Source organism: Pezoporus flaviventris, unplaced genomic scaffold (genome assembly GCF_033815535.1).
Source record: "Pezoporus flaviventris isolate CSIRO_AGI_PZ_B2104156 unplaced genomic scaffold, CSIRO_AGI_Pfla_v1 ptg000029l, whole genome shotgun sequence".
Lineage (NCBI taxonomy): Eukaryota > Metazoa > Chordata > Aves > Psittaciformes > Psittacidae > Pezoporus > Pezoporus flaviventris.
In genome coordinates, this window is record NW_026892577.1 from 11,784,588 (window position 1) to 11,800,437 (window position 15,850).

Consider the following 15,850-nt stretch of genomic DNA (forward strand, 5'->3'; position numbering starts at 1 on the left):
GGTTGTGCACCTCTCTGACGCTGATCCCCAGCCTGCCGGCAGTGTCTGCTGGGTCATGGACCGATAAACCCCCTCAGGGGAAGATGCAGGGCTTCCAGCTGAGCTGCCAGGCTCTCCACTTACAAGCCAGTGTACTTACTAGCTCCCCCCGCCTCAGGAAAAGGAAACCTGCTATTTTTAACAGGGTTTTCATATGGTTTCTTTATCAGCACCATATGTGCTGGGAGTTCCTCCCTGCCCTGGCATTTTTTAAGAACAAGGGATGCTGCAGGATGCTAGTGAAGACTTCTGCTGCCTGTGAAGCTGGGAATGTCCTTCACCTTGGTTTCTAGAGATCTGAAGTGGGGTGCTGAGGCTCCAGCCTGCCTTCCCCAGCTCACCACTAGCAATCCGGCACCTGGCCCTGGGCCATGCATGGTGGTTCTGCCACATCCCTTCCTCCTTCCAACTCTGCAGTTTGAGCTGGCATCCCTTGGTGACACCAGCCTCCCTCCGTGCTACGGAGTATGGGCACTAGATGAAGCTTCAGCTAAAGAGGTATTGCCTTCCCATCTGCCTCCAACATGTGTTTGGCATGAACCAACACCTTCTATTAATGCAGCAAGAAACAGATCTGGAAAAATACATTTTCAAGCAGAGTTCAGACAGGCCACAAAGAGAGAATCCCCCCCCAGATGAGCGGGAAGAAGCCAGAGCCAGTGCGATGCCCCCAGGCAGACCTACCGGCAAGGGGTTGAAGTTGTGGTCCACAAGGTGGTTGTGGCCATGGTCGAGGAAGGAGTGCCGCACCACCACGTCGATGCCCCGGCTGGCCAGCAAGCCCAGCGTGTTCAGCCACCTGAGGATGGAGGGAGCAGAGTTAGGACGTTGGGGGATCACCCAGCCCCAGTGGCGCAGGTGTGATCCAGTACAGGGCATCACTCCAATGCACCCAACCTGGTGCCTGCTCCCAGCACTTGAGCTAAAGCTTTCAGGTGGTTTTGTGAGCTGGGTGTTAACCAGCTCCTACCATCCCTGCCCGGAAAGCCTGCATGCCTCTGCCCCTGGTGCAGGCACCCTGGTGCCTCAGCCTCTGCGTGCACCCCAGCGTCACAGCCCTGTGCCCAAAGCCTGGGGTGCTCCCTGGCCTGCAGAACTCTGCACCCCGTGTCTCAGCAGGGGGACTGGACCTTTGCACCAGCCTGTCTCCTCACACCTCCTGGGCAAAGTCTTCAACCCTCACAGCCTGCGACAGCCCCAATACCCCACGCATGTCCCCACACCTCCCCCGAAAGCGTGGATATTCTTCCTCCATCTTTTGTGATCACAGCCAGCTCTGAAGACATGAACCTGGGCTTTGCAGTAGGATGGCCATGCCATGGGGCCCTGCCAGTAGACAAGCCCCAGGAGCCAGGAATGACTGTAGCTTTGGAAGGAGAGAAAATGGTTCCCAGCGCAGAGCCCTGACAAGTGCTCCCTTGGGCAGGTGTCCCAGGAGTGAATGCACCCAGGGATGTGTGGCTGCAGCCTGAATCAGAGATGCAGAACAAGAGGAAGCCCAGGTGATCCTGAGCTGCTGAGCAAGGCAAGCCGATGGGGATTCCAGCCCTGGGTTCCACAGCTGGCGTGCTCAGATCACACCTCCCTTCCATACCTGTGCCCTGTGAGCACACAGTGGGTACCCATGTGGGATCCCGAGTGGTCCCCTCCTTACTCTGTTTCTCTGGGTATGCCAGAGCCTGGGTCACCTGCAGGAAAGCAGAGCTGAGGAGAGGTAATAGGGATACTACAGATCAAAAACCAGTGCCCAGGCTGCTGGGGAGTCCTGAGAGGGGTACAGATGTGGTGTCTAGGCACAGAGCTGTCCCCCTCCCGGCTGCAGACCCTTTGCAGCACCCAAGCCCTCCAAGCTCATGGGGTTGGCAGCATCCTGGTGCCGGTGAGCTGGAATAACTCACAGGAACCCGGCCGCATAGGAATCGGAGAGGTTGTTCATGCCTCCGGATGAAGTTGCACCAACACCTTCCAGCCAGATCTTCTTCCCTGGTGTGTATGTGTTCACTACCTGCGCCGGAGACAAAAGCAACCAAAATGGCTTTCATGAACCTGTGATTTAGATCCAAGGCAGACATCTTCTCCTGTGCTATGCCCTGAGAAGGCTTACAGAGACCTTTGGTAACAGTGCTACTGTGCAGGCAGCGCCTGCCTAACTCTGGCATGGTCACCAGATGTCTTCACCATGGCTGGGTGGTGGGAGACTGTTCTTTTCTCTCCTGCCACTGCCCCATGTTCACTACCCATCTTCTGGAGCTGCTCCAAACATGCCATCACAAATGTACTCTCATGCTCCCAAAGCAGACCCTGCTCCTTCCTGTGGTGTCCATACGCTCTCCATTCTGCAGGCTGTCCTGCCACATCACCTCAGCTCTCCATGTCCCCATGCAAGGTGGCTGCCAGGCACAGGGAGCACGCGAGCTCCAACAGCTCTGTGGTGTTTGGGCACTGGGACATGTCCTGGAGGCACATGGAGGAACGGTGGGCACTTGAGAGGAACGCAGTGGATGTTGCTGGGTGAGGGTAGATCCAGCCCCATGGCTGAGCAGGGGCTGCTTTGCTACCTGAGGGGATCCCTGGCAGAGGCAGGACATTAGGTCTGAGCGTGCTGTCCCACCCCTTACTAGGCTCCAGCCGGCAGCACAAACCCCTGTGAGACGCCAAGCAGGACAGGAGGCCTTGGATGGCTGGAACTGCTCTCTCCCCATGCAGACAACATCCAGCACCATGCAATGCCCCATCCTCTCTCCCGCAATCTCACTTGTCCAGGCTGGGTGATGAGCTCCTGTGAGCAGATGTCTGCAAACCCAGCGGCCTGAGGAGTGCTCTGTGCAGCCTGACAGATTCTGCCCCATTAGTGAGGAGAGCTGGAATGTGCTGGATGGACTGGGATCCCTCAAAGATGTTAAATACGCCAGCTCTGGGCTGCCTCCCACTCACAGCCTGTGAGAGTCGACATCCCTGACTGAAGCCCCAGAGGTGTTGGCATCCTGCCTGTAATTATCTAAGCCCGCCACCTTCCCCAGTCAGAGAGGAAGCAATAAAACAGGGAAGTGGACAAGCCCAGCTGCTCTAATCAGCTCCGGCAGGATGCACGGACTCAAAGCCAAGCTGGAGGCTATTAGCACCCAGTGCTGTGCTTTTCCTCAGCCACATTGGCATTCCCAGGAGAGTCCTTCCCTGGTCCTGCCTCACACAGACCAAATCCTGCCCTATGGATGTGAGGATTCAGCCAACCCACACTGAGGGCATCTCCTTGCTGCCTCTGGTCTGGGGATGGATGGTGTCCTGCTCCTTCCCCAGCAAGTTCCCAACCTGCAGCAGAGCTGGGACTCGAGCCACCACTTCTGTGTCACGTTGTGCCCGCAGTGGGAGCAGGGTCAGACAGTGCCTCTCGATGTCACCCATGCTGATCCCACCAGACACCCGCCACGCCTCCCCGCAGCAGGAGGATCATCCGCATGCATGGATGACTCCCAGCTTGTGCCAGAGGATGCGGCGAGCCGCTCGTCTCCTCCAGTTTTGCTGTGCCGACCCTCGCATCCCCTTTCCTAGGGCCTCTTTGAGTTGTTTACACATCCTATGGTTTCTCCCTGTGGGAATTACAACGGTAAGACATTGTGGTGACTGATATGGTATGAAAACCTAGACAAGACAGACAGATGGACATCCACTCTGGTCCCTAAAGCCTTCCCTGCTCACTGAATGTTCCTTATTTCTTCAGGGACTGACAATTGAGCAGGGCGGTCACAGCCCTGGCCCCCATATCAGTCAAAGTGGGGGAACCCTGCAAAGCCCCATCACCTACCCAGTTATTAGAGGTGCAAGTTCATTCCCTCTGGCCAGTGGGGAGAGGAGCACTTGCTGCAGGCTGTGCTCGCCAGGCAAGGCCACGGGCTTTGACACTGCACGCCAGCACAGCTGGGTTTTATAACACAGTCAAACCAGGATCATCAGGGGAAACAAACATACAGTTGTTTACAATGACCATCATTCTCCACTGGTGAAAACCACCCTGGAAATGCAACTGTCACAACTTTGCAAGCAGCATTTTCAGGCACTGTGAGCAAGTGGGGCAAGATACTGCAGTAGGAGCTCCCTTCCAAGCAGACACGTGCTCGGGATGGTTTGGTACTGCCTTGCTGCTCCCTCTTCTTGTCCTTGGGAGTAAATTTTAGACAATACCCATGTTGTATGCTGCTCCCTTCAGGAACAGGCGGATGGGAGACTCAAGCCAGCCAGCTGCTTTAGAAAGGCTTTGCATGGCAGTGCATGCCCCTGCCCCATGCATCCAGCCCACATCCCAGGACACCACGCTGCAGCCTGTGACTGCTTCCCTCCCTCCCTGCCATGCATCCCACCCCAGGCCAGGCATCATGCTGCCTGGTCTTTCCTTACATCCCCTGCATGAGGTCTCACTGGATTGAGACTGAAGCACAGCTTCCCCCGGCCTCATGCCAGCTCCCCTGGGAGCACGTTGGTGCTGCGGCTGGAGCCCCGGCCCCAAGCTGTGCCAAGGCTGGGTTCACGGCACCTCTTTGCCCCTTGCAGACCCTTTGCACTCACGCACTTTCTGTATTTTCCTGATCTGGTCAGACAGTGTGTCCAACAGGCGCGTTTTCAGGAAGTCTGTCACTTTGGCCACTCGGCCATCGATGTAGTAACTGGAAGGAAAACAAGAAGACAGGGATCAGAGAGCTGGGAATAGCTCTGCCTCAAAACATGTCCTCCCCTCCTGCTGCTGCCCCATGCCAAGAGGCTTCCTCTGCCCTGGGGCAGTCCCTGCTTGCAAATTATCCTGGCCCTCTGGCTGTGCCTGTGTCTGGCAAATGCATTCAGCCTCCAAGCAGAGTGTGAGGTGGATGCTTCCTGAACACTGAGCAACCTGCACCGCAGAAACCATGGGAGGTTTAGCACTTTCTTAACTACTGCTGGTGAAATGCTGGGACCAGAATGCCAAAGGTTGGGAGCACCCAACCCACAAAGGCTCTGCAGCACCCTCTGCACAGATCTCATGAAGACCCCACAGAAAGAGACCCTCCAGCACAATGTCTGTGATAGTAACGCCTGGGGTCCACAACCAGGGAGGTGCTGGGAGATCTTCCACTCGCCTGGCTCATCCTGTCTGAACCCATCCCCTGGGTCATCCCCCTGAGGGGGGGATGATTGCATCCCCCTGGGCCCAGGATGATTGCTACTGGACAGCAGAGGGGAGAAGGGTCCTGAGCAATCACAACACTCAGGAGGGGATGGGAGAGGCTGCCTGTGCTCCCAGCCATGGGAATAACTGCATTGTCATGGGACACTCTCAGTACAATGGCTGGTCTGCAGGGGGGACTGTACAGAGCCTCTACTGGTCCAGAGTTGCCAGAACCGGAACCGTTCATGAACATCCTGCTGCAGTAATAACACTCCAGCTCTGATGGTGTTTCTGAACACCATGCAACCGTGGAGTGCAAAGGCTGAAGACCTACAGCATCAGAGTGAGCCCTGCTCCCAGCATCCCTGCACACCTGCAGCTTCCTTCCTTGACCTTCCAGCAAATCCACAGCTGATCTCCCACTTAAGAAATGCCAGGGCTGTTACCTGCATGGCAAGTCCTGCTCTCACAGAAATCCCTTCTTCTCTGGGAATGTCAAGGTGTGTTTCCCATACAGAGACTGATTCCTGTTATCCATGTGCTTGCTTATATAAAACACAGCCATAGTGCTGCCAATTGTGATGTGAATCATCTGTCTCTAGGTGTGGGAAGAAGGCTCTGAAATGCCTCAATACTGTCTCCCAGCTCAGGACATAAGGTGAAGCAGTCTGCCCTCGAGTGCAAACACCCTGTGGCTGGAGGTCATCCCAGCTAGCTCCTCCTGAGGAAGGGTCTGGGGCTCAGCCATTGCCTTCCATCTGTCACTGGAGCCACATTCACTTGGCTTCTCTCTCCACAGACTTCAGTGCAGCCGTGGGTGCTGGGATGGATAACAGGATGATGACCTGGGGTCTGAAGAAAGGTGGATTCACCTTTCCAGGGCTGATCTCTCCATAACTTCCATCTCATCTGTACCAGACAGCTGCTGTAGCAGCCACAGTGGCTGCTTCACTTGGGTGCTGGAATGCAGGAGCATCCCCAAAGGATGCTGTGAGCTAACTAAGCCTCAGCCAGAGCATTCACCACATGTGCAGCATGCATGAGTGCTCAGTGAGGGGTTTTGTGTCTCACTGCTCCAGGTAACAGAGTAAATGCACTTGAAACTGTGCAGGGCTATGGTGAAGGGGGAACAGTGCCAGCACAAACTGTCCCAGAACAGAAATGCATTACAGGCTCAACTTGCAAATGCATTACATGAGAAGAATCTCCTCTGGCAGCCCTTCCTCCAGCGTGCAGTCCCAGCTGCGTCCCCAGCAAAGCAGGGGATCATGCCAGTCACATCCCAGTTTCATTCCAATGGTGTGTAATGCAGAGAAGGAGGCAAGAGGCAATTCTGTATGTCCATGATGACTGGAAAGTGCTAAGGGCAGAGATTATCTCCAGGGGGGCACTTAGGAAGTGTTCAGAGTTGTTCCAATCACTTACACACTATCAAACCACTGGATGCCGGGAGGAGAGCAGATCTGTAAGCAGCAGGCAGCGGTGGGGTTTACAGAGATTACTTTTTAAGGCAAAATTACAAAGGAATGGACTCTGGGGATGGCAGATGTTTGGAGTTTAGCACAGCACTTAAGAGCTGAACAGAAACGATTTTTTCAGATTGCTGTGGACGAAAAACCCCATCACCTGGGCCAAAAACTGGCGGAAAGGCCATAAAAAAACAAGGTTGCACTGACTGGGAAAAGATGGAGTTAGAGAGACCTCAGAATAAACCCCTCAGAGAGCAAAGGCAGGCTTGTACCTTCTCATCCTCTCATTCAAGCACAAAGTGTGCTTTAACCTGCAGCTCCTCTGCCAAGGGAGAGGAGCATCTCTCCAGAGCAGCCCCAGAGGAGCTTCTGCCTCCCAGGGATTGCGTGGAGGAGGCAATGGAAGGTGCTGCTGTGCTGAGCACAGCCGAGACCCTGCATGGAAGAGAATTGCCTCCGGACGGTGCCATGGTCATGGGTTTTTGACACTTCTGTTAACAAGCCAGAGAAATGGGGACTGGTGGAGGGATGAAAAGCAAAAGTAAACTGGCTGCAGTATCAGATCTTGGTGGTGGCACATCTCCTGGGGTGGTGAGGAGGGGAGCTCCTCGGCTTCGGGTATTTAAGCAGAGCTTGAAGACAATTGCAAGGTCCTGTGAGGTGAGAAAGGATCTCGTGCCTAGGAAGTACTCAGACACCAGCAAGTACTTTCAACCTTCCCAGACTGGGAAAGAGTGACAATGGCACCCTCTGCACAAGGCTTGCAAGGCAGAGGGCACTGAGGGCTTTGCTGGTACCAGGCTACTCAAGAACGAGTAAGCCATTTCCAGCTATAGGCTTTGTCACTGAGGAGGGCTCTTGTTCTTGAGCTTTAACTGTCAGCGAAGACAGTATAGAAATCTGCAAAATGTAAACAACCGACAGGCCTTTAAAGCAGGAGAAGCGCTCATTAGGCGTGGATTATTCCCAGGAGCAATGGCTGCAGCTTTGCTGATATTTGCAATGACTCAGTGCACTTGACTTGAAAAAAACCCTGAACTCTCCAACCTCCAGAAAAGCCAGCAGCAGCTGCAGAGAGCTCCAGCGCTGACAGCACCTCCCCAGGCAGCAGCACGGTGCACAGGCAGCCGGGCTGATCCAGCCCCGGGGGCTGCAGCATCCACATCCTCCTCTCCTGGTGCTCTGCCAAGTGCCAAAGGAGGGCACAAACCCTCCGCAGGGTCTCTGGCAGCCATGACAGCAGAGGAGATGTAGCTCATGGAATAGCTTTTTGTCTCCAGCACAGGCTGGCAGATCATCCAGTGGGTTCTGCGTATGTATGATGCAGCACCAGAGCTGGTCCCAAAGCCTAGGAGATATCAGCATGCCCACCGTGGGCACAGACCATGCTGTTTATCATAATATAGGAGAGAATAGATACAGGCAATTACATGCAGAACTGACTCATTGTGACCCCCAGTTTAACACCATTATCTCTGTAGACAGACAATCTGCAGGGACATGAAAAGAGCCAGCCAAGGAAAAGAGGGAGCTAGCAGCTAAATCCTAGGTGAGACGTACATCTCAGAGGAAAGGCCATATACAGCCAGTATGTGTGCCCTAGTGTACTATACAAAGCTGCGACCAGCTCTACCCCTTCTGTTTACCCCATTTCTAAAAAGCCCATTTATATATGCCCTAGAAACCCAGAATGAGATCAGTGCACTTTGCAAAGGGAGGTGTGACTGTATCACTCTAGAGGCTGCCAAACCAGAGCACGGTGCAAGGAAAGACTCAGCCAAGGGCTGGGAAGGGATTTGTGCCAGTGCTAGGAATTCCTGGCCCCTGTTCCTGGCTGGAAGTGTAGCATAAGGCTTGAGGCACAAAGACAAGAGCTGGGAGCAGTACTGAGGCAGAGCTGAGCACAGCTGCCAGTCAGAAATGCCCTTGTTCTTTGGCAGGCAGCAAGGCCAGGGTGCACACAGCTCCCAGAGAAGGACAGTGCCAGGCACCAAGGTACTTAGGCAAACCTGGGCAAGCTACACATCTCTATTCTGTCACCTCAGGTATTGTTCTGCCTTTAAAATGGTTTTCTGGATTCACAATTTGCTGCATGGGACCACGAGCATCATCCCATGTTTAATGAAGGCACTGGCTCCTGGGCAGCTGGTTTCATTTACCTCCTCTTTCATTTTAAAGAGAAACCTTTGCCCCTATTATCTGACCTCTTCTTCTGTTGCAGTTAATTACGTTAAAGCCCACTTCCCAAAGCTCAGGAATTTCCGGATCTACTTTGTTGCCTACTGCTATGGGGAGAGTCTGCTAGGAATTAGGGCACCCGCCTACAGGGGACACCGAGCAGGGCACATCCCTACCGACACTGTGACACCCGCTGCTACCACAGCTGTGAAACTCAGACACCTCTGCTGACAGAGGTGGCCTCTATCCCTGAGCATCCCTCCGAGGAGAAGGCAGAGCCCAGGTCTGCAGCAGAGGACACAGGGCAGCCACCCTGCTACCCTGGGAAGGATGTGACCTGCCTCCCAGGTAAAGACCTGTGGGCATGGGGGAGAGGTGCTGCCCACCTCCAGTCAACTAACAAAGACACTGATAAAGAAGAATGACTGGGGGACGCTCTCTGGCTCTAAAGGCACAATTCACACTCATGATTTTTTCTGCCCCCAAACAAGGTGTCTTTGTCTGTCCTCTGGTGTGAGCCATCTCTAGCTCATGCCATCTCCCCACTCATGCCCTGGCATCACTTGGGACCATGCTGGTGGTCAGAGCCGTCATGCTACCAGGGACTGTGTCCTCCATCAGACAGTGCAGAGGATGGCAAGCCAGTGGGCAAAGTAGTGCCCTGGGCAGGTTTATTTAGACGTGGAGATGGGCCAGTGATTCCTTCATGCAGCCCCTTCCTCCGGACACAACCTGAAGATACTGTGTTCTGAACACTCACAGCAGGCTCACACAAGCCCAAATATATGTCCTTGCTATATACATCAGTGTGTGCATGCATGCTGGGCAACTGCTCCCCCAGCAACTTTGGGAAATCTGCCACCTGCTATTGCCTCATGAGAATCTCCACCTGCACACTCAACATATCTGAACAAGAAGAGATGTCACCCAAACCAACTGTGGCAAAAGCATCTTAGGCAGTGTCTCAAACAGATACACATGTGCTTGGCATCCGATTTGCCACATACGGCAAGTGCCTTTCCATCTTGGAAGATAATGTGGCATTCTCCAAGGAACACAGGGATAGATTTCCACAGGCTTTGAAGATGCAAACGTTTACCTTCCCTGTAACTAATAGGGATTTGTGCTTCAGAGGCAGCATTGCATAAGGATTTGCTAGTTAAATACGTTGAAGTTGGAGCTGTGCACAAGATGGATGGATGTGGAACCAGCTGTATTCACAGACAGCATACCCTGGGGTGGAACTGGGCATGACTGCCAGATTAAGCGCCATGCGTGAGGACAGCAGTGCCAGGCAGAGAGATGGCTGTGGTGAGGTGTCTGAGCAGTGGAAGCCTGCATTCAAAGGCTGAGTGGGTCTGCAGTAGACTGAGCATTTGCTCATAACCAAAGGTAACTAAATCATCAGGGAAAAGCTAAAGCTCCTGGAGCCACTGTCAGTCCCACCCGCCACTCCCTCCTTTAGTGGAAATTCCCTGAACTTTTGAAGCCATTCACACATCCCTTTCCAGCAACACGTTACTGCTGAAGTGGGAGACACACGTGCTGAGTTACGTATGTCAGTGAAACCACACTCAGAAAGCTGGCTGCTTATTCCCACCCAGTGTCACTTTTCTGTCAGATGTATTTCAGATACACTCTGTTTCCACACAGAGACCAGGGATCCCTGCTATGTATTCCCTTCTCAATTCCCTTTCTGGATCAAGGACAGCCTTTTCAAAGGAGTAACAGATTCGACAAATTTATAACCAATATCCCAGGAGAGCATTAGGGTTTGGAACAGAAATATTCATACTTGAAGTTAGACAGCAGTTTAGTTTCCTGCTAATAATTTTCTTCTTGGATACAAAGGACCTTGTTTTGTTTTGTTTTGCTGTTTGGAGCAGAGGGATGAGACACTGTTTCGACATTTATTCATAAACAGTACAGAAGCCCAGCTCGGAGCTGTGGCCATTGCCAGTCCTCACAAATGCATAGGGGTGCAATCTCTAGAGCTGCAAACCCGGTCTGGGGGAGAAGCAGCTCCTATGCTGCAGTGGAAATGGATCAGTAAAGCAGCATCTCGGCTCTGCCAGCCCTCACTGGGAGCTGCATCTCCCACTCCCAGGCTGCTGCTTCAGTACAGCTGCTCAGCACCAGAGCCACCGAGCACTTTGCACTGATCCTGTAAGAAAAAGTTCCAAAGCAGCCATGAGGGAAGATTCCCTGCACACCAGATGAAACTCCGCATCTGAAGCCTGGAAGTTTGTTCCTTCAACTTATCCAAGGGCTTGGCCCAACGATCAAGCCCTGTTGCAGAAAGCAAATTCCTGGACTAAGTAAATGTGATCAGCACATCATGTAATCATGAATAGCAAACTCCCAGCTGAGACATAGATCATCGTTGCACAGCATGAGCCTGTAAGTAACACAAATCCCGCTCCAAATGCTATGCTACCCCACTGCCCGCATTGCAGTGAGCTGCTGCTGCCTGGTGGGGAAGCCCCAGGAGCCAAACACCCAAGCATGCAGAGTGAGTCAAGCTGAGCTTCCTGAGGAATGGGACTTCCTGGATATTGGTCATTCCTGCAGTGATAACCCACTCTGGGATACCAAGAGCTGCTTCTGCAGGAGGCTCCAAGGTTAACACACCAACACAGACGGTGGGTGCGCTTGCAAGAAAAGCTCATGTCCTAAAACCCACCAGGCTGTTTTTAAGAGCAGGTCTCCAGCTGGGCTGTACAAGAACTGGTCTTTACAAATCATGCTGTCATACTTCAGCAACCTGAGCTCCCCACAAAGTCATTGTGAAGGACCAGGTCCAGGAACAAGCCTTGTGGGCAGCACACACAAGCCCACCTTGGACCTGAGAACCCGGCTCCCATGCTCAAAGCCAGTGTGCCGCATGGGAAGTTTAACCCATGTCAGAGCAGATCCACTTTTTTTGGGGAGCAGTGCAGGGACTCACCGTGGGTTTTGCTCCAGTGAATGCCTGTCTCTGAAAGGTGTCCTGTGTGGCAGGAAAGAATCCTGCCCGCCCCACAAACCCTTTTTCTATCAGTTTTGGTGGTCAATGCTGTGCTCGCACACTGCCTTTGCACTAGCTCTCAATGCAGAGAGCCACAGCCTGCTGGGACCCTGCCTCTGGCCACAGTGTGCAAAAGAGGAAGAAGATGGTTACGGATTTTTACCCCAAATAGAAATTTTTCCTCCACTTTCGGTGCTTGTCACACGCAATGTTACAGCTCAGAGCTTGCTTTGCTCTTCTAAACTGCAAAACAGGTAAGAACCAGGGGGAAAATCAGGTATCGGCATCTCTCTGGCAGCCCCAGCTGGGCCTGGCTCTTGGATGTTCATCACCCTGTCAATGGTGACATCTGCTCTTGGGGCTCCATCTGCAGTATAAGGCAGCAGTGTGTCTACAGGCATCCCAGACCTTTGCAAAACAGAGTGGGGACTGAGGCATTATGCATTTACCATTGGACTAATCTGCCTCTTCCTCCTCTAGCCCATACAAGTTAAGCTTCGGGCCATTGGTCATGGAAAGACATGGGGTGCAGATTGGGGTGAAAGGAAAAGGGCTTTCAGATAGTCTCATACATCTGTCAGACATGGCTTTTGCTTCCCTGTTGTCTCCATCACAGACACCACCGGAGCTGCCCGTCCGCCCAGCTGCACTTGGCGGTGCCATGCAGGGCTTTGTTTCCAGCAATCAGAAAGGCCAGGCGTGCAGGCAGTGGTATTTTTAGCCTCTGTCTCAGCTGCAGTGGTAAAGGTTAATACATTCCCTCCTGTATTTGTTCCAAGAGGCTCCAGAAGGAGAGACAGAGCCTCTTCCCCCTATTTAAATGGAGCAGGAGGACAGAGGAGGTGGCAGTCACACATCTGCCCCTTTCACACCCAGAGAGCACATCAGCTCTGCTCCCAGCATCGTCTGATCACTGCAATTAGTGTTGGAAAAAGTAGAAGGAATGGTGAATACCTACTGTTGCCAGGTAACAGCATCCACCGTGCTGCCAGCCACTTTCATAAACCTATAGGAAACAGAGGAAGAAACCATATGAGCCCAATGTAGTCACAGGGGATGTCCTAAAACAACCAGGGTGCATCCTACATCACAGGATTACAAAGGTGGTCACCTCACTCACAGGCCCTTTTTAATGAAATCTTCTCAGCCTTAAATGGAGGGAATAAATTACACTTAAAACAAATGCTTGTGGCAAGGACAGCTGAGAATAACGGAGTGAAACCCAACTGGCAGCAGAGCTCTGAGCATCATTTTGGGGCAGGCAGGGAAAACTTTTGAAGCACAACAGCATTTCAGGAACAAGATCTTGGGGTACATACTTAGTTCTATGACTGCAACAGTTCTCAATAGTGATTTATTTCAAGTGTCCATCTTAAAAGAAGACTTTTCTTCACCCAACATGCATTTAAACTGAGGAACCCCTTGACCGATTCAAGCAAGGACTGGAAAAATGGAAGAAAATGGAAATAAAACCCAGCAAAGCTTCCATGCGCAAGGTTACAGTGAGTTATAGATATGTATTAGTCTCCTGATGGTTTGTGACCCAACTATCTTAAAGAAAATACACCTCTTCCAGACAGCTCCTGTTTGAGTCAGACTTGAGGCTACACAGATGTATTTGCTCACGCTGCCAATGCCAAAACCAAAGCAATTCCTAGTCTTAGGTACCATATACAATCACTGTAGCAGCCTCTAGCACAGCCTTGCTGCCATCCAAGATGGTCTAAACTTCATCTTGGAAAATTGCAGCTCCCAGGAGGAAGCCCAAGCAGTTACTGTATACTTACGCTTAAGGGCACAGATATGGAAACACATAAAGGCACACACCAGCTGGACAGGCATACTTTTCTGTTCAGTATTATAATGTGCGCTGTGTAGCTGGTACTTCTTGGAAGTGATAATATATGCACACACAGGTGACAGTGGCTTGAGCAAGTGAATGTGATGAGAAAGAAACTGGCGTTGTATTGTTTCAGACTGCTCTTTGATGAACAGGGTTCCCAGGAACACAGCAGGAATCACCCAGGGAAGGAATCACTGTCTTAACTGCACTGGAACATAGGAATGAGTGGTGCTGAGTTCTCTGACCCCAAGTCCCCCATGGCAGCCCCATGACTGAGGGTGGGGAAGAAAAGGGATGTCTGTGAGGAGAGATGAGACCTTTATCAGACTAATTGTCATGGCAGGGATAAGCAGCAAGCTTTTCCAGCCACAAGCCTCTAATAAGGTCTGAAACAAGAGCAGAAAATGTGGGGCTAAATATAGCTCGGAAACAATCATTCTGACTTTAAATTAATGACAATGGTCAATTATAAACTGGGACAAAAGGGCAGCTGGACCCTGTGAAGCATAAGAGGACACTGGCAAAGGCAGCAGTAATAAATCCCTGCAGACAGAGAGGGAAGAGATACAATTAGAAATGGAAAAAACAATAACATGCTGTATAACCTCCTAGCTCTGGTACATCCCTGATTCTACTGCCTGGCAGTGCTGTGAGCTTCAGTTCCCAGGCTTGCCTTTCAGAAATGGGTTTATATCTCTCCGGAGGGTCAGTCCCAGGAGACCAGTGCCAGGGAGGTGGTTTGGGAACGGCTGTTCCCCGGGTGAGCAGGGTGAAGAGACTGGCTCCAGTGCAGGCAGAAGGAGAGCTCCCCACAGCTCACACCAGTCAGCAGGCGAAAAGGGGGTTTTGCAAATATTGCTATGGAGAGGCTGCTGTTCTATAACAGGCTGCTGCTCTATAACATTAAGTGTACAGAAATATGCCAAAAGGATAAAAAAAAACCAACTCCCAGGTTTAAAATGCACGGTACATGGATTTATGCCTAAAATGAAGGGTAAAAAGTGAGCTAAACTGAAATTATGAACACAATCCATATTGGGTTTGAAGATCAATATATTGCAATTGAGTTTGAAGATTAGCCCAGCTTGCTTTCTAACCTCAAATTCTTTATGTTCTGGCTGCAAACTGAACCGTCTCAGACTTTACTAAACCACCTCTTCAGACTCAGCTTGCAATTCTCCACTCACACTCCAAAGCCATGAGCAGACTGAGCTTGGAGAAGGAAGCCCTCCAGTTCTCCTCACCAATTCCACAGTGCGCACAGCCCTGCTGCAAGCACACCCGCTACAGCAATTTCTGAGCAGGGACTGCAAGCAAAGCAAAACCTTGGTATAACTCCAGCATCCCTGGAGCAGCAGAAGCAGGACATCCATCATCTCCATCTCTCAAGGAAGTAATTAATTGATCTATTGTTAAAAAACTCTGAGAAAAATTTGTTCTAGGACACAGGCGTCGCTTGGGCAGACCACAAGCAGGACAGAAAAGGCCTTGGCTTGCTTTAGTGTTCCTCTTCTGTCTGCATAAGAGCGAAATAAATCATTTCTGGTCATTTTAAAATTTTAACATAAAATATCTAGGCCAAATTTTACTTTCTGTCTGTTTTTCTCCTTTTCTTTTCTTTTCTTTTCTTTTCTTTTCTTTTCTTTTCTTTTCTTTTTTCTCTTTTCTTTTCTTTTCTTTTCTTTTTTTCTCTTTTCTTTCCTTTTTCTTTTCTTTTCTTTTCTTTTCTTTTCTTTTCTTTTCTTTTCTTTTCTTTTCTTTTCTTTTCTTTTCTTTTCTTTTCTTTTCTTTTCTTTTTTCTCTTTTCTTTTCTTTTCTTTTCTTTTTTTCTCTTTTCCTCTTTTCTTTTTTCTTTTCTTTTCATTTTTTCTTTTTTTCTTTCCTTTTTCTTTTTCTCGTCTCTTCTCTTCTCTTTTTGCTTTTTCTTTTCTTTTTTTTCTTTCTTTTCCCTTCCTTCCTTCCTTCCTTCCTTCCTTCCTTCCTTCCTTCCTTCCTTCCTTCCTTCCTTCCTTCCTTCCTTCCTTCCTTCCTTCCTTCCTTCCTTCCTTCCTTCCTTCCTTCCTTCCTTCCTTCCTTCCTTCCTTCCTTCCTTCCTTCCTTCCTTCCTTCCTTCCTTCCTTCCTTCCTTCCTTTCTCTTCTTTCTTTCTTTTTTCCTTTCTTTATTTTTCCTTTTCTTGAG

General features: G+C 51.0%; 1 protein-coding gene across 2 annotated transcripts in view; it reads right to left on the minus strand.

The window, feature by feature from the left end:
- The window catches only part of HPSE2 (heparanase 2 (inactive)), a 110,020-nt gene that overhangs the window by 14,100 nt on the left and 80,070 nt on the right, over nucleotides 1-15,850 (minus strand). For both annotated transcript variants that reach the window (XM_061459038.1, XM_061459037.1), the window contains 4 exons: nucleotides 12,786-12,833; nucleotides 4,604-4,697; nucleotides 1,938-2,044; nucleotides 724-838 (listed from right to left, as the gene is read on the minus strand). In XM_061459038.1, coding sequence (XP_061315022.1) covers nucleotides 724-838; nucleotides 1,938-2,044; nucleotides 4,604-4,697; nucleotides 12,786-12,833 — 364 coding nt within the window. The remainder of the gene's footprint in view (nucleotides 1-723; nucleotides 839-1,937; nucleotides 2,045-4,603; nucleotides 4,698-12,785; nucleotides 12,834-15,850) is intronic.